Below are 22,158 nucleotides of genomic sequence, written 5' to 3' on the forward strand. Positions count from 1 at the left end.
GGGATTTGCTCTATTTATATACTCGCACGCACACATGCACGCACGCACACACACACACACACACACACACACACACACACACACACACCCACACGGACCCACAAACACACACACCCTTGACGTATGCACTATGCATACACAGCTGCATGCATGTGCATAAACACACTACTACTTTGTACACACACACACACACACACACACACACACACACACACACACACACACACACACACACACACACACACACACACACAGTCACACACACATATTATGTATACCTGTTCATGATTAACAATATGCTTTAAAGGTGCCTGAAACTACTGCAGGGTGACCATACAGTGTCCCAGATCCACATTATTGGTACAGGATGTGGTCTTTAAGTGAGCCTCCACCATGCTGGAGGCTTTTACAGAAAGCGCTACACGCAGCTATATCTGTCATTGCCACCTTCCTCTGACACACACGGGCCTCCAGCATCCCTTCTATACACTCCATTTCAAATGGGGCAATTTCCTCTGATAGGAAGGATAGGTAGGCATGCAGTACCCAGCGTGTGGGAGCGGGAGATATCCGAGTGGCATCCTCTGGTAACTGGAAGCTCTTTAAGCGGGCGTGTGCCGTGTAAAACACCTCACATGGTTTATTCCCGCCGGCTCCTATGGGGGAATTTATAGAACGGAAGCCCGACGCGGCCATCAGTAGATTGGCCGTCACTCACCAGAGGGCATTGTGGGGCGCAGTGGTTCTCAAGGTGTGGTCTGGGGACCCCCAGGGGTCCTGTAGGGAGTTCCAGTGGGTCCCCAGCTAAATGATAGTTTGGAACCAAATGGACCCTTATGGGTCTGTATCTCTGAGAGTGTACAAATGGAACTAAAATGAACATTGATTTTGCAATATACACGGTTCATTTGGTCTTTATAATGGTTACGATTAGCTCTGGTCCATAGCTTTAGAAGGAGCTACAAGCTAGGAGGTTATGATTATATACTAGGCTTGCCAGGCTATGAATCAAACTTCACTCCAGTCCATCGCGACTATTATAACTATGATCACGCGGGATAGCTGTTTGTTTTTAATAATGCCGCACACCTGCACTTTTGTTGGATAAGCATGAAGAAAGATGAAGAAGAAAAATAAACATGAAATCACGGCAAGAGCTACTGTAGTGTGACTGTCACCAAACTGTGGATAATATTGGGCAGAGTGAGGAGGGACTCCTGAAGGACCGGGAAGTCTGGCGTGATATTGTAGAATTAACGATCTCGACCGGGGTCGAAAAATGATGATGATGATTGAATACTACAGATATTGTTCCCAAGTTGGCTGGTGGCCGATGGGCACGTACAAGTCTAGTCCTGATAATAATAGCTCATTTTCAAGTTGACAGCCGCCATTATGCATTTGTCAAATTTCCGTGTGAAATTTTGACTTTCCCTGCTGCGCCCTATAATAATGCAGATTTTTCGCTATCCCGCAGCCACAGCCATGCATTGATATGAGCTCCTATCTGTTGCTTCACGCTTGAAATGTATCTACCTTGACTGCTTGACTCATAGAGGGAAGTAGTTCTCTTCTGTCTTCATTATCTAGCTATACCCTTTTATGACTCTTTCTCTCTCTCTCTCTCTCTCTCTCTCAAACTACAGCTCAATGTTCTCGGTGAAAATAATTTCCACTTTGAGAACAATAAGACTGTCTGTCTGTGTCTGTATCTGTCTCACAACTTGGAGACGTCGATGTTCTGTATTGCTGAGGGTAGACTCGCGTTGCCAGACGATCTGAGATCTTTGCCTACGGATACATCTGATGATGACATCAGAATCCAAACGGCTGCTGACACATTATTTCATTGCCCCGGTATGAAGGACTTAATTTGACTCTGTTAATTGTTCACACCCAGTTTTAACCCATTCTCGGCGGGAACCCCTTTTGGCGTTTTAAGCATTATTATATGCCGTAATTTCCGGACTATAAGCCACTACTTTTTTCCCATGCTTTGAACCCTGCGACCTATACAACGGTGCGGCTAATCTAGGGATTTTCACAGCTAACGGCCAATAGGGGACCTTCTAAATCTATCTCTATGGCCTCTATTTGGCTTATAGTCCAGTGAGGCTTGTATATGTACACATTTGGTTTTCCCCCTAAATGTAGCTGGTGCGGCTTATATTCAGGTGCGCTTTATAGTCCGGAAATTACGGTACTTAAGCTATTGCAAAATAGCAGATCTACAAACTCCTAGCGCGGCACCGAAAAATCTTGAAAATTTGTCACAAATCATTGAATATATATTCTATCTTAGCGACTCAAATCTTTGCTTCTGGGGGGTCCCTGGAACTACATATTTTCAGATGGAGGTCGGCGGCCAAATACAGATAAGTTTGGGAGTCCTTGACACGAAAAAGGTTGAGAACGACTGACATAGAAACAGGTTTTTCAGGAAACTTTTAAGATTTAGAATTTTTCTGAATCGGCCTCAACAACAAAGACTGGGAGATAGTCACCAGTCTCTAGTCGAGTGAGGCGTTTAGAGACTTTTAGTAGGCTATACGAAATAATTCTTATTATTTTTATCCAGTCCAAATAGACATGGCGTTTGATAAAACTTACAGCAAGTTTCAGCACGAGTGCAGCTACGTCGGATTCTAGTTCCATGGCCCATGCGTGCTGTAACTATTATTTTATTTATTATTATTATTATTATTATTATTATTATTATTATTATTATTATTATTACATTCAATATTATCATTATTATTGTTATGTGCAAATGTTGACCTCATTCAAACCCTCTTGAATGTGGAATCGGTACCGGACATAACTCGTTTTGCCTTCCGTCCTATAACATTTTTGCCATTCTGCATCTCGTTGAGCCAAAGTGTCTCCATCCATATCTCTCAACCCCTGTACCGAGGCCTGTACCACTTCACGTACCTTGAAATTTGAGTTGGGATATATGTCTCAAAGGGCTAAGTTTCATTACAAGTTATCCCAGCCACTGACTGACCTTGTATGCTTTTACTTGAATTTGGGTAAAGGAATGAATCCCTTTAATTGTGAAATTAATAATTATAGTTCACACAAGCACCGAGGGGAATTCCCTCATGGGGTAGTTTGTAAGAGGTTTTTTTAGAAGGTATGGTACGCTATGTGCTCTCAGAAGGCTTTCTTTCCTTTCAATCTCTTCATCAATTTAGACCTGAGGACGATTCTACAAAATATCTTCTAAATCCTGACATTTTTCAGAAAAACTTTTCTTTTTCATGTCAAGGACCCCCAAAAATATATGTAATTGGCCGCTGACCTCCATCTGAAAATATGTTCAAAGGCTTTCTTTCCTTTCAATCTCTTCATCAATTTAGACCTGAGGACGATTCTACAAAATAAATTCTAAATCCTGACATTTTTCAGAAAAACTTTTCTTTTTCATGTCAAGGACCCCCAAAAATATATGTAATTGGCCGCTGACCTCCATCTGAATATATATTCAAAGATCTGCACCACATTTTCACGATAAAAAAAAAAAATAGACCTACAAGTTCATAGTGTGGCACTCGTTGCCGCGCTATGAGCGTGTAGATCTGCTATATTTTAATAGCTAAAGTATAACATAATGCTTTAAAACGCCAAAAGGGGTTCCCGTCCAAAATGGGTTAAACCATACTTATTTGACCGGAGCCCCCAGGGCTCTATAGTTGGTCTGCTTCTCCCCCCCCCCTCGGCCCATAATAGAGACGATGGGGTTCATGTGATTAAAATGCAAATATCGTTATTTTCTGGAATGCTGTCTTTACAGAATGATCTGTGGGATAAAACATGCCAGAGCTAATAACAAGTCCTATAACTGGGTGGGGCATGCATTTCCAACTTGCATCGTTCCATGTAGGGCAGTGCCCAGTGGGCACCGCTCTAGTTATTAAAAATGTAAACACCAAACGATGACGTTGAGTGATGCTAGTGGCGGCAATGATTTAATGTAAAGCCTGGCGGCTTCACAGCAAACATCGATGCACTTTCACTTATTCTCTTCTTTTTTTAAGATGTGCATCTGATCTCTGTTTTGGGAGATGAGCGCTCAAAGCTCGGGGCTTATGTCGATCCAGGACACGCCTTGTCACACAGTAACGGCGACAATTGTTGGCATTACAGTGAAGCGAATTGTGTGGCATAAAAAAGAAAAGAAAACCCCCTGTCTTTATTGTTCTGTCATCATTTCTTTAAGAAGAGGGCTTTTCTCTTCCCTTTACTGTTCCCGCTCTCCGGCCTGTTTTTATTTGCTTGCTTTTTACTAAAAGTAGCAATACCACAGTGCAGAAATTCTATAACTAGAGTGAAAGTACAAAAGTGTTGCCATCAAAATATAGAGTACTTAAAGTATAAAGTAAAAGTACATGTGAAAGTGGCACATCATATGAAATGTACATTTTTAATACCAGTACATACATTAAGATTACTAATCAAAATCTGCAATGGAACTAGAGGCTCTCTCAGATTAAGTAAAAGTATATTTAAAAAAATGCCATTGTTACAGGTACTTAGTTACTTTCCACCACTGACTGTGAACTGCATGATGCTTTATGCTTATAGTTGCTTACCTAACTTCAACTACTGCACAACAATGGTCGTCAGTACTGTTGTTGTTGTTGTCGACGACTTTGTCTGTGTTTATTGCACACACCGACACCGGGGGAGGGGGTACATTTTTCGCGACAAGTTGGAGTTGGACAACAGGAGTTGGAGGAGAAGTAGCCTGAGCTAACGTGTTAGGTTTCTGGTCTAGAGGGGCGGGTCGCGGCTCAGATTTGCGCACGCCCTGATTGGATCTCATCGATCTGTCCGTCACCCCCGGCCCCTCCTCTCCCCCCTAGTGCAGCGCTACGTCACATCATTTGGAGCGACGCCCACCCGGAAGGGTTGACTCCCACTTTTAGACCAGAGCGGCTAATACGTTCCTCCAGGCTTTCAATTTTTGCACCAACAAAAATGAAAGCCTGGTACCGAGGCTAGAGGAGAAGCAGCCCTGCTTCCAGCAGCAGCAGCAACAGCATTCAACTTAAACATGTAGTTTATTTTAAAACAGGAGTTGGCGTCCTGCATTAATTGCTTTGCCTTCTTCGCCCTCTGCTTTTCAGCACCCTCCGGCCCTTACGTTTCGGATTCGGCATGATTTTACTCGTCTCTGACTCTCTCTCTCTCTCTTTCTTCTCTCCATGGATTTACTGACAGCGAGTCAGCGGCGGCCGCTGATCGGCCGCATGGTCCAAGTGCCTGCCCCATTTGAGGCTTTTTTATTCCTTTTCTTTTCCCCGTGGCCGGCGGCCCAAGTTGCCAACAAACGGTTCGTGGCCCCCCAGTGAAGACCCCCGGGACCCCCGTGGTTCCTACGGCCCTGATGCACTCTGACATTGGTGCATGTTGAACATGCATTTCTGTTGTCTGACATTCAGTGGAAAATTGAAAATTCAATCTCCACGCACATATAATGTGCATTTAATTAATGTTGTGTCTGACATCGGTGCATATTGATCTCCGTGTACAGTATGTGCATTTGATGGGGGCTATGATATAGCGCCCATAGTGCATTTGACTCCACTCCACAATTATGTGACTTCGAGGTTGATGACGGGGGGCCCTGCAGTCAACCAACCCACCCACCAATTAGACAATATATTTATATATTTAATGTAGGATAATGTGCATATACGGTAGGGTTACAGTACATGTTGTGGATGTGTGTGCCACGTTACATCGTGTGTGTGCGTTGGATGTCTTGAGTATCAGAAGTGTGCTGTATTATAGTTTATCTGTCCCTTTACTTGTACGCTTGAGTGTGCATGGTTCTACATCTTTCTGCCTCTCCCTTTCTCCGTTTTAGTGACTTCCGCTGTGCAATTTTCCAAATGAGAGCACATGGATTGCATTGAGCTAGGCCTTGGACTGTGTGTGTGTGTGTGTGTGTGTGTGTGTGTGTGTGTGTGTGTGTGTGTGTGTGTGTGTGTGTGTGTGTGTGGTGCACTCTCACACACAGTAATCCTTTAATTGGCATTCTACTCATGAAATGAAGACCTCGATTTAATAGAGAATTTCAGTAAAATGAAGTTTGTGATTCTGCAGTGCTGGCAAGTAAGTAACTCATTAGCTGTACTAGGTTGGCTGCAATTCAGTTAGAAAACATTTCATGGGGAATAGTTTGAAATGTCATGATATTGGATGACAGTAATATGTAACACAAGTATAATTATAATGAGTTTCAAAAACACATACGTACCAGTTAAAATGCTTTGCAACAACAGACATTTGAAGTCATATCGGCGTGCATCATTATTCTGGCACTGGGTAACTCCATCTGATCTGGCTATAAATCCTGTGTAACAGATAAAAGGAGGATCTTGCACTCCTGTTTCTTTGCAAATTGGAGCTGGTCCTGGAGGGCACAAACCTGCCTACTCAAATGCCCCGGGACAACCTTTTCAAAGCATTTCATCATACTATGTGAGGGTGAGAAGTTCCCCGTCGTTTGTTTTTGCTGTGTGAGGCAGCTGGCACAACATGTTTTCCACAAAACTGGGATCTTGGACTGGGACAGAGACGTATTATATTATAGTGAGGCACTTTACATACTGTAAGTGCGTATATTTTATGTCACTTCTCCATTGCATAGTCTTGGACTCACCATCACTACTTTAGCCCTCCCTCCTCTGTTGCCTTTCCATTAGTCCCTGCATGGGACCATGCACTACCATGCTGGCACATTTCTGTTGCATCTAAGGTAGAGCCTCCATGATGAATGATTGCCATCACATGGTCGAACTTCATACCTGGACTAACTTGATAATGGCATTATGTAAAGCTGGGGTGGGCAACTTTGATGATGGAGAGGACCACTATATTTCCACACTCACTCCAGAGGGCCAGATTGCTGTCGTAGCAAATAAAATAGCAGATCTTCAAGCTTGAGCTGAGTTGAGTTGGATGATGTAAAGAGATGCATGCGGTTGCATCGCTATCGGCGCATGATGGTGTTCAGTCATTGGGCGACTGTGGCTCAGGAGGTAGAGCAGGTTGTCCAATGATCCATGGGTCGGCGGTTCGAATCCCTGCTCCTCCTGTCTACAAGTGTCCTTGGGAAAGACACTGAACCACAAATTGCTCCCGATGTGCTGGTTGGTACCTTGCATGGCTTCCGCTGCAATCGGTGTATGAATGGGTGAATGTAATGCACAATCTACTGTATGTAAAGCGCCTTGGATAAAGGTGCTATATACATTTACCATTTAGTCAGTGTGCAGAGTGGTCGTACGTAGTCAAGGACGTCTTCTGCCATTGTTGATGGCCCTCAAAGTGTGTCCGAGTGTCAATCACGGTTGAATCTCCTACGACGTCACAGACACGCTTCATCAAAGACCTGCAAAGGTTTTTACCTACCGGTCACCTTACATGCCCGTTTGTTTGTGTGGGCGAATGGCAGGCTAGCCAGCTGAACGTAATTCTGTTAACGGTTTTTTCTCTTCCTTTCTTGTGTTAACCTCTGGTACATCTTTGTTCTGCACTGTGTAGATCAACGAGTGGAACAGCGAGCGTTGTCTCGACATCAGTGCGTCAGTCAGTGCATTGACAAGTGATTATGAGTCTGGAAATAACTGATGGGTGACGTTTTCCCAGAATACGCTGACTGTAGATCACAGCTGGTGACTGGAAAAATAATATATTTGTTTTTTGTCAATCATGCTTCCATCATTCAGTGCAGTCTGTCACCCCTCTCTCTCTCTCTCTCTCTCTCTCTCTCTCTCTCTCTCTCTCTCTGTTTTTTCACTCCTCTGTCTGTCCTTTCATCTTCTCTCTCTATCTCTCACTCTTTCTCCTTAACGTATTCAGTGCCTTCTAGGACACAGGGTTGTTTTGTGTTCTTCTCTCTGCTCTCTCTCTCCCCGCGTCTGTTTTATAACAAGAAAGGGAGGAATAATTAATGGGCTGATAGTCTGGCCTGAGAACCCAGAACAAACGCTGGAACGAAGAGAACATATAATCAAATGCAAAGTAGTTGGCGCGCACGTGTGTGGTTGTGTGCGTGTGTGCGCGTGTGGTTGTGTGCGTGTGTGGTTGTGTGTGTGTGTGGTTGTGCGCGTGTGTGGTTCTGTGCGTGTGTGGTTGTGTGCGTGCGTGGTTGTGTGCGTGTGTGGTTGTGCGCGTGTGTGGTTGTGCACGTGTGTGGTTCTGTGCGTGTGTGGTTCTGTGCGTGTGTGGTTGTGTGCGTGTACATGTAAAAGAACAAATATGGTTGCAGTCTGTCTTCTCTCAATTCAATTCATTTTATATACTATTTAATTTTTACCATCTGGCTGTGTGTGTGTGTGTGTGTGTGTGTGTGTGTGTGTGTGTGTTCCCACTCTCTCTCTCTCTCTCTCTCTCTATCCCCCCTCGCTCCCTCCTCTCTCTCGCTCACCTGCTCTCTCTTTAAACCAGGCCTAGAATTTCATCATTTTAGGGTCAAGTCCATTTTGACCTTTTTGTGGTCAATGATTTGAGGGTGTAAAGGCTGAATGCCATGGGGCAGCAAGGCCTGGCCACAGAACGCAAATAATCTATTGAATTGAAAGGTTTGTCCATGGGTCAGTGTCAGGTTACACTCATAATTGAGTTGCGAGCCCCTGCTTTGTTCCTGAGTGTCAGGTTAGCCACCTAATTGGTATTCTAATTGGTGTTCAGGTTCAGGCAAAGTACATTTTATTCATGTTTAAATTAAAAAAATGCAAACAAGAAATTCTTCTTTTCATATTTTTTTCCCGTGTTACTTCTAACATTCACTCCTAACCCACGAGGCAAAGAGTTGATTTTGAATTAGCCTATTGTCCCACTTCCAAACATCAATCCTTCATCAAATTTAGAGGCCCTCATTTATGGAATTCCCTAGATGCTTCACTTAAGTCCTCATTATCCTTGCCAATATTCAAGAAATATCCAAAGAAATATCTTATGTCTTCCTCTCTGTAGATTACATGATTTAGTTTAGTTTATTTTGTGTTTTTGTTGCTGTATTGTTTATTTCCCTTTTTTGTGCAGTCTGTGTTTTTATTTCTTTATTGCACAGCTGCTCCCTTTGTCAACTTGTAGTCTTTTGTATTGTTCTTAATGAACTTGTAATCTGCTTCATCAATGACCTCTTCCATACAGGAATTGGATTCCAAATAAGCCACCTGGGCTTCTTCCTTTACTTGCATTGTATTTTTGTTCATTGATATGTGATTTTTTTTTTATACCATGTGCTAAATAAATAAACCTAAACCTTCTGCCCTTTGTATATCAATCAGTGCAGCTGCCAGTGTTCTGGGCCTCAGTGTGTCGGTGCTTTGACAGGTGTGTGTACAGTACTACTGACGTGAAGTATAGCTGGTGGCTATATATATATATATATGCTTTGACCCTGACTTCCCATTATGCACAGAGTAGAACACAGTACATCACAGCAATTTCACAGAAAACCGCTTTGCGCATTAAAATACAAAACTAAAACTAAAATCACACCCGTGTGAAGGGAGGGGCACTCTTATCATCGTACATCATACATCCTCTCATTCCGGCCAGTCACAATTTGCGTCCTGACCTTCGTCTTCAATGTTTGTGTTGTTTATGCAAACGTTTGTGTTTTACACACAACGCTCAAAACTGGCCATTCATCATCAATGGCATTTAATGTTTGTGACAATATTTGTGTTTACACACAACACTCAAAGCTGGACATATAGGAGGGGCTATAGTGCTACCTCAAACAGTCACCGCTCCTGGTGTGAATTCAGTGTCGTAGGCCAGCAGTGGGCAGATTCTTTGATCTTATCTTCCTGAGACTTCCCCTCTTTCAGTTTAGCATTATTCCACAAGTGACCCACAGCGTAATTGTTTTTAAATTACCTTTGTAAACAACCACTCTGCCCTCTGGGAAGAGTGGTCTATATGGGTGGAGCGGGTATATATACTTAATACATAATTAATATATCATTTGTATATCATTTATTTTTTATATTCAATCCCATGCAGGTTCCTCTCGCCTTTTTGCCTTTCTCCATATCGCTCTCGCTCTCTCGCTCGCTCTCTCTCTCTCTCTCTCTCTCTCTCTCGCTATCTCTCGCGCTCTCGCTCTCTCTCGCTCTCTCTCTCTCTCGCGCTCTCCATCTCCATGCTCTCCTCTTCCACACCCCACACCCACAATTCTCTCTCTACTCGTTCTTCAGCTTCCTCCATTTGTGTGTGTGTGTGTGTGTGTGTGTGTGTGTGTGTGTGTGCGCGCTAAATTGGTGTCAAAATGCCACACTGAAGCTATGATTTGAATTTGAATTTCGTCTCCACTCACCTCTCTCTCTCTCTGTCTGTGCTTTTGTGATTCTGTAGTGTTTGTCTATAGTTCTGTTGACCAGCTACGGTTCCTCCCTCCTATTGTTGTTTACCCTTCTGTCTCCTCTACCTCTGCACTCACGCCCTCCTTCCTTCCTTCCTTCCCTCGCTCCCTCCATCTGTCTTCTATTATTTTCTTCTTCCAATTCAATTCAAAGGGCTTTATTTATTGGCATGAGGATACCTTTGCATTGCCAAAGCAGAAGGCACAATACAATCTCTCTCTCTCTCTCTCTCTCTCTCTCTCTCTCTCTCTCATGATGGTAGCCCATCATCTCTCTCTCTCTCTCTCTCGCTCAGTCGCTTCACTGTCATTCTTGCAGGCTCTACTGAAAAGCATGTTGGCTACACCTCTAGTTATTTATCTGTGTGTGTGTGTGTGTGTACTTTGTAAAGACATAGGGCTGTATTTTGTGTGTCTTAAGTACCAGTTCTTATTCCCTAACTTGAGTAAACTAAAGACCTGGAGGCGTGATCAATGCTCTTTGGCCACTCAGAATAGCCAAATGGCATTGATCACGCCTCCAGGTCTTTAGTTTACTCAAGTTAGGGAATAAGACCTGGTACTTAAGACACGCTAAATACAGCCAACAGTCTGCATTCGCTTCAACAAAATGATCAATGTGCCCTGGAGCAATTTGTGCAAATGTATTTACCACTGACGCGCACACATTTCGAATTCTTCATTTGAGTCCACATTTATAAAATACATTATCAAGGACACAAATATTTTCAGTTGCTTCTGATATACCACGCACTCGAAACATCACATGTCTCAGTGCTTGAGTCCAAACAAGCCCTAAATGTACAGAATATAGGCAACACAGAACTTATTCACAGCATTGGTCACTTCAGTCTGTCATATTACCAACACCGAAAGTAAATCATGGGTACAAAAAACACCTTCTCCTCCAAATAGACCGACTGCTTATAATGGAGGAGATTGAACAGTATGTTGCAAGCTGCTTTGCCTTACACTTGGACAACCCTATAATCATCAAGCCTCTGACCACTAGCCTGTGGACATGGCCCAGGCTGCCAAATATAAAAACAATGAGCTGACACGTATAGCCCAGTTGTATAATGGTCTGTACTAATGGTTGATATTTTACTTGTTTAGTAAGGAAAGCTTCCTCTAAACTTAAATCAAAAGCACAGCCAACTTCCAATAGAAAAACCTCTCTGCTGTTTTTTATTTGCAAACACGGTTGGGTCATTGCATTGAAACATTTCTGGTTTCACACAGGAATTTTTGTAAAACACAACGGAGGAATGAAACATAGGTGACACATCTTTGGCAATAATGTTCACAATTCTGTCATGCTTGGCTATATACAGTCCTTTGTAGATATTACAGCCGTTTAATATATGAGACATAGACTCTATGGTCTGATGCTGTCCATGGTGTAGACAGTGAGGGTCATGATTATTGGGAAACAAGATTGATAGATTCGGTTTGGTTGGCAGCACTTGAAGGCGTGACTTTACTGTGAAAATGAGAATGTCCTCATCAATCGCTGCGTTTTTTAGAATTGAGTGGGAGCGCGCTTGTTGTTCCGTCGCCGCGGCTTACTGTTGCGTGAGCGTTGATTGACGGGTCAGTGATAACAGTTTCAGAGACGTGCACCGTCTCGTTGTCCGCTCCTTTCCACTCCAAAGAGACACCAATCCAGTTACACAGATCGTTCAGATCAGGCCAGTCAGAGTTTACACCAAAACCAGTTGCGTTGGTATCCAATTTACAACTGGGCTTCTTTTTGAACCCGAGGAAGCTGGGGGCGTCTCTTGTTTTGGGGACCTTGCGTCGCTCCAGATCGAGAATTAGCGAGGCTCTGGCGAGCTCTCTGACTGCCCGATCGTCACTGTTAAGCATGTTTAATAGGTGGGAAAGGTGTGTGGATATATATGTCCATTCAATGTTCGGTATCCCGAGCCCTCCCTCCCGTTTACTGTGGAATATGAAGTCCCGGGTTGTGTGTGTGCTCAGGCCAAACTATTCTCTCACTCGCTGTACAGTTTTGTTGTTCAAGTCATACAGTATCTTCTTTGGTATATGAACATTGGAAAATATATGTTGTATTTTGGACAGGGCGACCACGTTATACACGTTAGGCGCACACTGGCACATCCATTGTAGCCATCCATTGATTGCCAGCACAAAGTTTACCGCGCTCCACGGGCAGCCTGTTTTTATGCCCAGTTGTAGGGGGATTGGGTCCGTGAGCCTTTTGCCACATATCACTTGGATAAATGAGTCCTTATAGACATCCTTGACTATGTCTATATACACACACACACACACACACACACACACACACACACACACACACACACACACACACCACTGTAGTAATAATAGCCATATATTGAAAATCATGAATTAATCAGATTAATGACTGTCAAGTGTTTACCAACAGGATAAAACAGTTTTCTTCTTTTAGAGAGTATAAGTGAAATATTAGATGGGTCATGGGAGCTAAACGGATGAGGAGAGATCTGAGGAAAGGAGAGAGGGACGTAGGTGAGGAAAGACGAGGTGAGGAGAGGAAAGTATGATGGTAGCCCACCCTCTCATTCACAATACTGTATCAGTTGAGCGGTGTGACACTGTTCTCAACTTGTTGCATCTTCTGGTACTCTGAACAAACTGAAAGATCACACAGGAAGCGCTACAGCGTGTCACAGAAACACTTTGACACGAGAGAGCAACACTCGGCATTATTAATGAAAGCAAAATGGAAAGTAAGCTTTTACGACACCAAGCAAAGACTTGTGTATTATTACACCATGTTGACAATACCGGTGTATATGCATGCTGTATCACACTGCTTCTGCTGAAAACACTGTGCTCTGTGAGGAGACTGGACCTCCATATAAAAGCTTAACTGCCCCCACCCCACATGTATGGACCTGCCAAAACCTAATTGCGTTAACATTTTATTCTAATACCTTTTAACGACTCAATTATTTTCTTAGCACAACAATGCAGTTAGGTGAGAAATCAGTGCGGTCAGTGGCCAGGCTGGCGTTGCCCGTTGCATGATCTCCACAGACTGGTGACGCGGACTAGTTGCAACGATGTGTATATGACTATATGTGTGTGTGTGTGTGTGTGTGCACCAGTGTTGTTTTCCTCGACTAAAACTAAGACAAAAAAACGTTTCGACTGCCTTTTTTCACTGACGAAAACTACATGGAAACTAAATGAAAACTAAGCTATGGTGACTAAAACTAAGACTAAATATTCTGACAATTTCGTCAACAAATAAAAACTAGATTAACATGTTAGGAGGGGACTAGTGGACTAGTAGAGATCAAGTCACTAAAATCTAAATGTTCTGCCAAAAACAACAGTGGTGTGCACTGTACAGGTATAACCGTACAGTTACTTTCTCTTCTTTTATATATTTCGTATGACTCATACTGCACTTCCTGGTCACATAAAATGACCACTGACCAGTGCTATATTCTCCTAGCTGTACATTTCAGAACGTGCATGCCCTGCGTGTTAGTGCTGCACAAATTCTTGCTCAAATGTTGAATCTCGATTTTCCTTCACAAGAATCACGATTCTCACTCGATAATTGTTTTTCCCCCATGAAAATATTCTAGTCTTTATAGCCTGTAGTTGCTGAACATTACTACATTCATAATGTGGCACCTGGAGCCATAACTACTGTGGCTTTAAACGGACCACATCAAAGCTTGACTTAAACCTCTCTTAACCCATTTTGGGCAGGAACCCCTTTTGGTGGCATATGTTGTACTTTAGCTATTGAAAAATAGCAGATCTACAAGCTCATAGCGCGGCACCGGGTGCCACACTACGAGCTTGTAGGTCTGCTATTTTTGAAAAATCGTGAAAAAGTGGCCCAAATGTTTGAATATATTCTTGAGAACCACTGACATAGAAACATTAGGTTTTTCAGAAAACTGTCGGCCTGTCGGTCTAGTACTACATTCAAATCAGGAAGTGAGAACATGAGCGAGGGAAGAAGAGGCAAGGGAATGAGGGAGGACGATACGGAAATGAGAAAAGGAAGTGAGGATAGATGGGGGGGGGGGGGGGGGATCATCCTTTGTCATACTCCTGTTGCTCTCACCGACTCACCTCCATGCTCTCCTCCCTCTCTCTCTCTCTCTCTCTCTCTCTCTCTCTCTCTCTCTCGTGCTCTCCATCTCTCTACCCATCGCTTCCTCTCTCTTTCTCTTGGCACCTCCAATGTCCCTTTCCCTTCGCTCTCTCCGTCTTGTCAGCCTACACAGTCACACACACACACACACACACACACACACACACACACACACACACACCGTCTTTCTGCCCCACATATCTCTCTCTCTCTCTCTCTCTCTCTCTCTCTGTTCCGGGCAGGCAGCCATATCGTCCTCCCTCGCTAACTAGCTCTGAGTGAAAAGACTGAAAATGATATGCAATTAGCACTCAGCCGCCTCCACGGTGCACATGCATGAATTCTTGTGTGTGTGCGTGCGCGCAGGAAGAACCTGTCTGCGTGCACTATAGGCAGGTGCAGTGTTTGCGCCCAGTTCCTGGTGAATATTAAACTAATGTACTTTCCCTGTACCTTACACAATTGCATTCCTCGCCATGTGCCTGAATAACATGTACATTGTTTAATAGGGGAGAGGTCCTGAATGATGCAGGGGGTATGTATATGTGTGCGCGTGTCACAGGCCAATACATTATATATCTTGGCTGGGATCCCTGGAATGTATCAGCTGACAAGGCTGTTCGTTTTCATGTGATTACAGTTTAACCTTTTCTGCCCTCTGGACTCGATGGCGATTTACTGTCAACTAGCAGCCTTTTAAAAGGGCAGCTCCATTGAAATAATATGTAACATTTGAAATATGTCACCCTGATCTGTTTCTTCAGATGAATACGGTGACTCACTATAGCAATGAGCACTGATGCCTTATTTATTCTTTGAAGTCACACAGCAAAAAATGACAATCTGGAAGCTCACAATGTGTTGCATCCGCAACGCACCTTTGGACGTGACACAGTCGATTTGCAATCGTGCCACAGAGCATACATTAGGCATTAGATCGTGTTGTGACCATCCGTTTGGTATTGTGCAAAAACAATGTCCATAGCAAACTTGCTTCTAACGTTGCATATCTGAATATAGATGAATTAATTGGGTTTTTTATGTTACCATGAGTTGAGGGAGAGAACATAGCATGGCATTGACCTAGAATACAGATAAAAGCATGTTTGGTTTTGGGAGAGGGTGGTTGTTGCTTTGAAGCTACTGTGGGATGTGAGGTGGACATTTAAGTAAATGTACTTAAGTACAAACTTTGTACTTACCCTTTTGGTGTTCGCATTATGTTATGCTTTAGCTATTGAAAAATAGCACATCTACAGGCTCATCTACAAGTTCACAACGCGTCGCGCTGCGACGTGTTGTGAGCTTGTCGATCGGCTATTTTCAGCATGCAACCAAGTGTAAAATGACTTATACTGGATCTCTTGTCCACTAGTCCCTTTCTAAAATGTTAGTCTAGTTTTTATTTGTTGACGAAATTGTCAATATATTTACTTATTTAGTCTTAGTTTTAGTCATCATAGCTTAGTTTTCATTTAGTTTCCATTTAGTTTTCGTCAGTGAAAAAAAAGGTAGTCGTCGAACATTTTTCATCTTAGTTTTAGTCGACGACAACAACACTGGTATACGTGTGTATCTGGCTGCACTTTTCTAAAGTTCCAATTCTATGACTTTGTAATGCCAAATTGACGAATGTTTGGGAAGCCTTGGCCTACAGCACATCATGCAGTCCCAAATTATCCTGCTATAAGTGCACACATACCTCTTTATTTAAACCCTTTCTAACTATTAGGAGCAGGTGGGCAGCCACTGAGCTGCACACAGGGAGCTGTTGGGGGTTCCAGTGTCTCATTCTGAAGGACACTTTGATGCTAACGCTAAGAGGAGTCCATAATGAACCAGGAATGGTCTCATTCCCTCGGAATTCCCTCCAGAGTCACTGCCTGACGGTCACAAAGAAGTGGTACACATACAAGCAGTGGTGTAACATAACTATGTACATTTACTGAAGTATAATTTTGTAGATATTTGTACTTTACTTGAGTATTTCCAATTTCCAATACTTTTACTTCTACTCCACTACATCTCAGACGCAAATATTGTACTTTTACTTTACTTTCACAATGTGATGCACGAATTGTGAGCTTGGCTATTTTCAAAATATATATATTTTTTACACATTTTGAACTTGTGGAATGGGACTTTTACTTTTAATACTTTAACTACATTTTGTTATCAATATTTTTGTACTTTTACTCAAGTACATTTTGAATTCCGGACATCTACTTGTAACAGAGTATTTTATATTGCATTATTGAAACTTTCACTTAAGTAAAACATTTGAGTACTCTTTCTACCACTGCATACTATGTCCTATTGGTCTTGTCTTTTCATGTTTATATTATACATTACATAAGCCATACAGGTTTTAAAACACGACGTTGGACTGTAACTCAAGACAAAGAAAACAAAAACGTGACTGACTGACTGACTGACTGACTGAATGAATGGAAGTATGGAAAATAATAAATGAACTGTCATAGGTGGGATGGATGGATGGCTGCGATGGATAGATTGTTGGCTGCCATGTACTGTAGGAAATGTAATTATACAACAGGTCGTTTAATTCAAGTACAGGAGAAGGCACTGTCAGTATTGACACTCAGAAATCCCAGCCAGAGGTTAGAAAAGCATCATTTATGCACAACATTCTCTGGGGTTTCCCGTTTTCGCCAGATTGGCAGAAAATAAAGTTGCCCACTATTCAGAAGCCCTTAGAACCATACAAGCACCATTGCAAGAAGGACAACATAGACATAGAATTATGCTTACTGTCATAAAATATTCATATTTTGCTCCTGGTACATAGAATGGAGCTTAAAATAATATTTAAAGTGAGTCATGAGCAAGGTAGAAATTTACCTTACTGCAGGGTGTTCCAAATTAAAGTCAAAGGCTCGGCAATATACTTTGCTTGATTCTACAAATGTCTTCTAAATACTGACAGTTATCTGAAAAAAACGCATATTTAATTTCAAGGACCCCCAAATTCATATTTATTTGGCCGCCGACCCCCATCTCAAAAAGTCCCCCAGATTAAAACAAAATAGTTAAAACTTGTTTTCTGAAGAAGAAGAAGATAAAGATTTGCACACGTTCCTACTTTCTTTTCTAAAAGCCAAAGTATATGATATGGTTAAAGTGGTTAAAATGATTTAGCTGAAATAGTTTTAATGGGTTTATGAAGCCATGCCAAACACATACCTAAACTTAACATATTGACAGTGTCCATTAATGAAACCATACCAAACACATACATAGTCACATACCCATAAGCTATACTAACAATGCCTAATCTGATTTAATTATTTAAAACGCACCAAACCCATGGCTTAACTTAATTAACAGTACTGTACCTAGTCTACTATACAAACTGAAATCAAATTGACAAATGAAACCACTGAACCCATGCCTAAACATGAATGGGAAATTGACTTTAAAAGCGGAGATCCGGGCACACTTAATGTTAAAAAGGAGGAAAACTTTATTCAACCGACATGTTTCGACCTATACGCTCTTCATCAGGGCTCAACTGCTTTATTTAATATTTAGATATTTGACATTAATTTGTTGAAACACATTGAATCAACAGAGGCCTTCATTCTTCGACTAGCTAAAATGAAGGTCTCCCGTTCATTAGCAGCACAATATCAATCACCAGAAGCAGGTGTCTTCAATTAGTCTAACCCTGGAGTTTGAAATGTAATGAGCTTATAGGAGGGGGTTTTGATCAAAGGAATATATTGAACTCTCGGAGATGCACGGTTAATAATTGTTCATGGGGTTTTAGAAAGGCGCTATATAAGTTGAAGTTATAATTATAATTATTATTATTATTAGTAGACACCCCAGAAGCAATTTATTGTGAAATTGCCATACCAACGGTCTAACCTGAAGTAAATTGAAGGAACAAAACCACCCAGAGTTTGATTGGTCAGAGTAGCTTTGCATGTTGTGTCCATCGTCCATTCTTCAAATGAAATGGACTGTCCAGGGTTGCATCGAGGGACAAATGTTGCTGCAGGCCTTTTAATTTGTCTGAGTCAAATTATTATACAATGTATTTCCTGAGCCCTGGAAGGGACCTCATTCAATCACCTCGCGGTACGTGTCTAATATTGATTTTTTTTACATGAACTAAAAACAGGAATAGTAGGAATGCAGATGATGTTGTCAATGTGGCTATGGCTAACCCGTTTGCTATCCAAACAAACACAGCCAACGAGCGCTACTTCTAGCATGTAAACAAAAGCGGTAAAATATGTCGGATGATTGTGTTTATAAAACCTCTCGTGTCTGTAAAGAAACTATTTATCATACGTCGATTTAATAGCCAGATTGATACGGTCATGAGTTACCGCAGTGGGGGCAGCCATGTTTGTTGTCTAACGCTGTTGAGTGACGGGGCTGATAGCCAATCAGGTGAATCAGCTGCTGTGATCGGATTTCCGAACGACACTGACACAGCCGTAGGCAGAGAGTGTGTGTGTGTTTGTGTATATATAGATATAGTGTATTCATCTATACAGTTAGTGTGTGTGTGTGTGCGCGTGCTAGTTTGCGCAACAGTAACGCTATTTTCGTGCTCGGACAGACGGGCACAGCCAGCCATGGACCCAGGGACACACATAGCGGTCTATGGGAGTGGTTGCACCACTCAAAAACAACCACACCCATATTCATGGAGCTTTTTAATGAAAACATAAAATTTGCATCTCTTGAAGCTATAGTGGAGCAGGGATCAGCTTTACTCTGGCACTTATCACCCCAACCTCATGCATAATAATTGTCCTTGCGCAAGGCCAGAATGTGAATGTAGGCTAATGGAGATGTTATGATTCAACAGCCAAATAGCACTACTTAGATAGTGCCCAGAAATAACTGCTCATTTGCTAATGTCTCCCTGTTGTCTTCTCTGGCTCCCTTCAGCACAGACACACTGTACCGTAGTGCCCAGTTGTGTGTGTTCATGTGTGCACCTGGTAATTGATGTCAGGGCATCTTTGTGTGTGTGTGTGCGCACACGCTCGCGCGCAAGCTTGTAGGTCGACTATTTTCAAATGATTTGTACACACTTTAAACTTGTGAAATGGGACATTGTGCAATATGAGTATTTTTACTTTTTGTACTTTAAGTACATTCTGACACAGATACTTTTGTACTTTTAATCTTGAGTACATTTTGAATACGGGACTTCTACTTGTAACGGAGTACAACTACATTGCAGTTTTTATACTAGCAATAATATGTCAAACGCTCCCACAACAAATGTTTTTGTCTCTTCTCTTCTCTTCTCTTCTCTTCTCTTCTCTTCTCTTCTCTTCTCTTCTCTTCTCTTCTCTTCTCTTCTCTTCTCTTCTCTCTCTGCAAACTTTTTTCAATCCGTCAGAGGCTTGAGGATTATGGAGTTGTTCAAGTGTAAGGCAAAGCAGCTTGAACATACTGTTCAATCTCCTCCATTATAGGCAGTCGACCTATTTGGAGGAGAAGGTGCTTTCTTTCTGTACCCACGATTCTTCCCAGGTGTTGGTAATATGACCGACTAAAGTGACTAATGTGCATGTGGTGCTCATATTCTGTACAGTTAGGGCTCGTTTGGATTCAAGCACCGAGACACATACAACTCTTTGTGCCCCCGATAATGTATTTCATAAATGTGTATTCAGGCAACAAAGTCTTACGCACACCTGTTTGTATGCTCTGAGGCGGGTAAGTAGGCAGGGCTCAAATAAAGTTCATATTGCAAGTGCAGACCGTGTGTGGGTCTTTGTGCACTTTATGTGCATTCTTCTGAGTATAAATGTGTATTCAGAAAATGTCCATACTTTAAAACTTTTAAGTCAAGTAATTTACTCTCTCTCTCTCTCTCCTACCAGTGTGGACCTGGTGCACGCCCAGCTCCGTATATGCGAGGGCCACAGCCTCCCCGAGCTGGGTCTGAAGCAGGAGAAGATCAGGGTGAACGGCAGCGCCATCCAGTGCCGAGTGACCACCGAGGACCCGGCCAGAGGCTTCCAGCCAGACACGGGCCGCATTGAGGTAGGGGCCGCCGCCGCCTGGCGTTTCACGCTTTCACCTTTTGCTTTTTCGTTGGTTTTGTTGTGCCAGGAGACACGAGACAGAAATGCTCACTCATAGACGGACGGCCCACAGCACCATATACCCGCTCACACGTCATCCACTGAATGCACCTTTCAAGCCGAGGTTTGTTTGCGGATAGAGTTGCTCAAAGGTCCTTGAGCAGCAAGCTCTTCAGACAATGTAAATTTTCCCCCCAAGTTGTAATTATGTAATAATAATGACTCATACAGAGCATTTTACGAGCTCTGTATGTTTCCTGCACAAACACCATCAGTGCCGTCTCCAGGGAATAACCAGCAGCGGGGCCTTCCTTTTTTCAAAGAGGGCACTTTATTTTTCAAGTTCACCACCCATAATAGCAAGCAAATGCTCACATATACAATAAACAACAACACAAAAGCCTTCACCACCAGTCTTGTGGCCCTTGAACACATTCCATATTCCAATGTAAAAGTAAAAAACATATACAGTATTGGATGGTTGTCACTGCCGTCACTAGGCGGCAAGTAGATATAAGTATAGACTGGTGGTGAAGGCTTTTGTGTTGTTGTTTATTGTATATGTGAGCATTTGCTTGCTATTATGGGTGGTGAACTTGAAAAGTTCCCCTTTTGAAAAAAGGAAGGCCCCCCTGCTGATTATTCCCTGGAGACGGCACTGATGGTTGTTTGTACAGGATGACCACCATTTTGAATGTTTTTTTTTCTCCCCATAACCGTTAGCCAAGACTCAATAATGCTTACTTAAGGCACCCGCACATGCATGTTACCTGCTGTGCATTGTCGTGTGCTCTAGTACAAAACAATGTCCATTGTTACGTGCTGGAGGACCATCATTTGCCCATTATGGTGACTTCATACTGAATTTGCAGGTTTTGATGTTTGAGAGGATCATTTCTGTGCCAGATACTTTACAGTTGCACAGGCTTTGATTTTGAGAAAATAGGAAGTATAGGTTTCAATGTGTCCTGTGCACCGGGCCCTGGCACAGTGAGAAGAGTGATGGAGCCAAGGCTGGCTGATATGGAAGTGTTTGTGTTTGTTATGAATGAAAGGTTTTTATTTTTAGTTTTTTAGTTGAGAGTTAAGAGCATCATGACCTTCAGTCTGGGACACTATTGAGTGATTGGAAGAAACACACGACTGAGTAAAAGCTAATGGATAAGATGGGGAATTCCTTCTTTGCTGAAAAAAACACAGCATGGACCTGTGTACTAGTGTAGAGAGAGAGAGAGAGAGAGAGAGAGAGAGAGGTGACGGTCCCTCGGATGAAATCATGACCACAAGAATTAAGCCCAACATAAGTGACATGACATAGGCCGCAGCCTATCTTTTTCGGAACGGTTCACTTCACTCAGCATTCAGCATGCAGTGTAGCTCTCCACTCGCAATTAATGAATCTCTGCATGTTCTCATTTTAGTTTCGATTGTACCTATACATCGACTTCGTTGCGCGGCGGCGTTACAGCACACCCAAAATAGCCGCTCTACAAGCTCACAACGCGTCGCATTGTGAGCTTACACAGTGTGTAGTGTGTGTGAGCAAGCTAGCTAACGTT

At 42.6% G+C, this 22,158-nt stretch overlaps 1 protein-coding gene across 1 annotated transcript in view; it reads left to right on the forward strand.

Moving 5' to 3' along the window:
- The window catches only part of LOC310875852 (pyruvate carboxylase, mitochondrial-like), a 427,358-nt gene that overhangs the window by 95,945 nt on the left and 309,255 nt on the right, over window positions 1–22,158 (forward strand). The window contains exon 11 of the mRNA XM_083789259.1: window positions 20,396–20,558. Coding sequence (XP_083645385.1) covers window positions 20,396–20,558 — 163 coding nt within the window. The remainder of the gene's footprint in view (window positions 1–20,395; window positions 20,559–22,158) is intronic.

Source organism: Protomyctophum parallelum, assembly GCF_964188405.1.
Source record: "Protomyctophum parallelum genome assembly, chromosome: 18".
Lineage (NCBI taxonomy): Eukaryota > Metazoa > Chordata > Actinopteri > Myctophiformes > Myctophidae > Protomyctophum > Protomyctophum parallelum.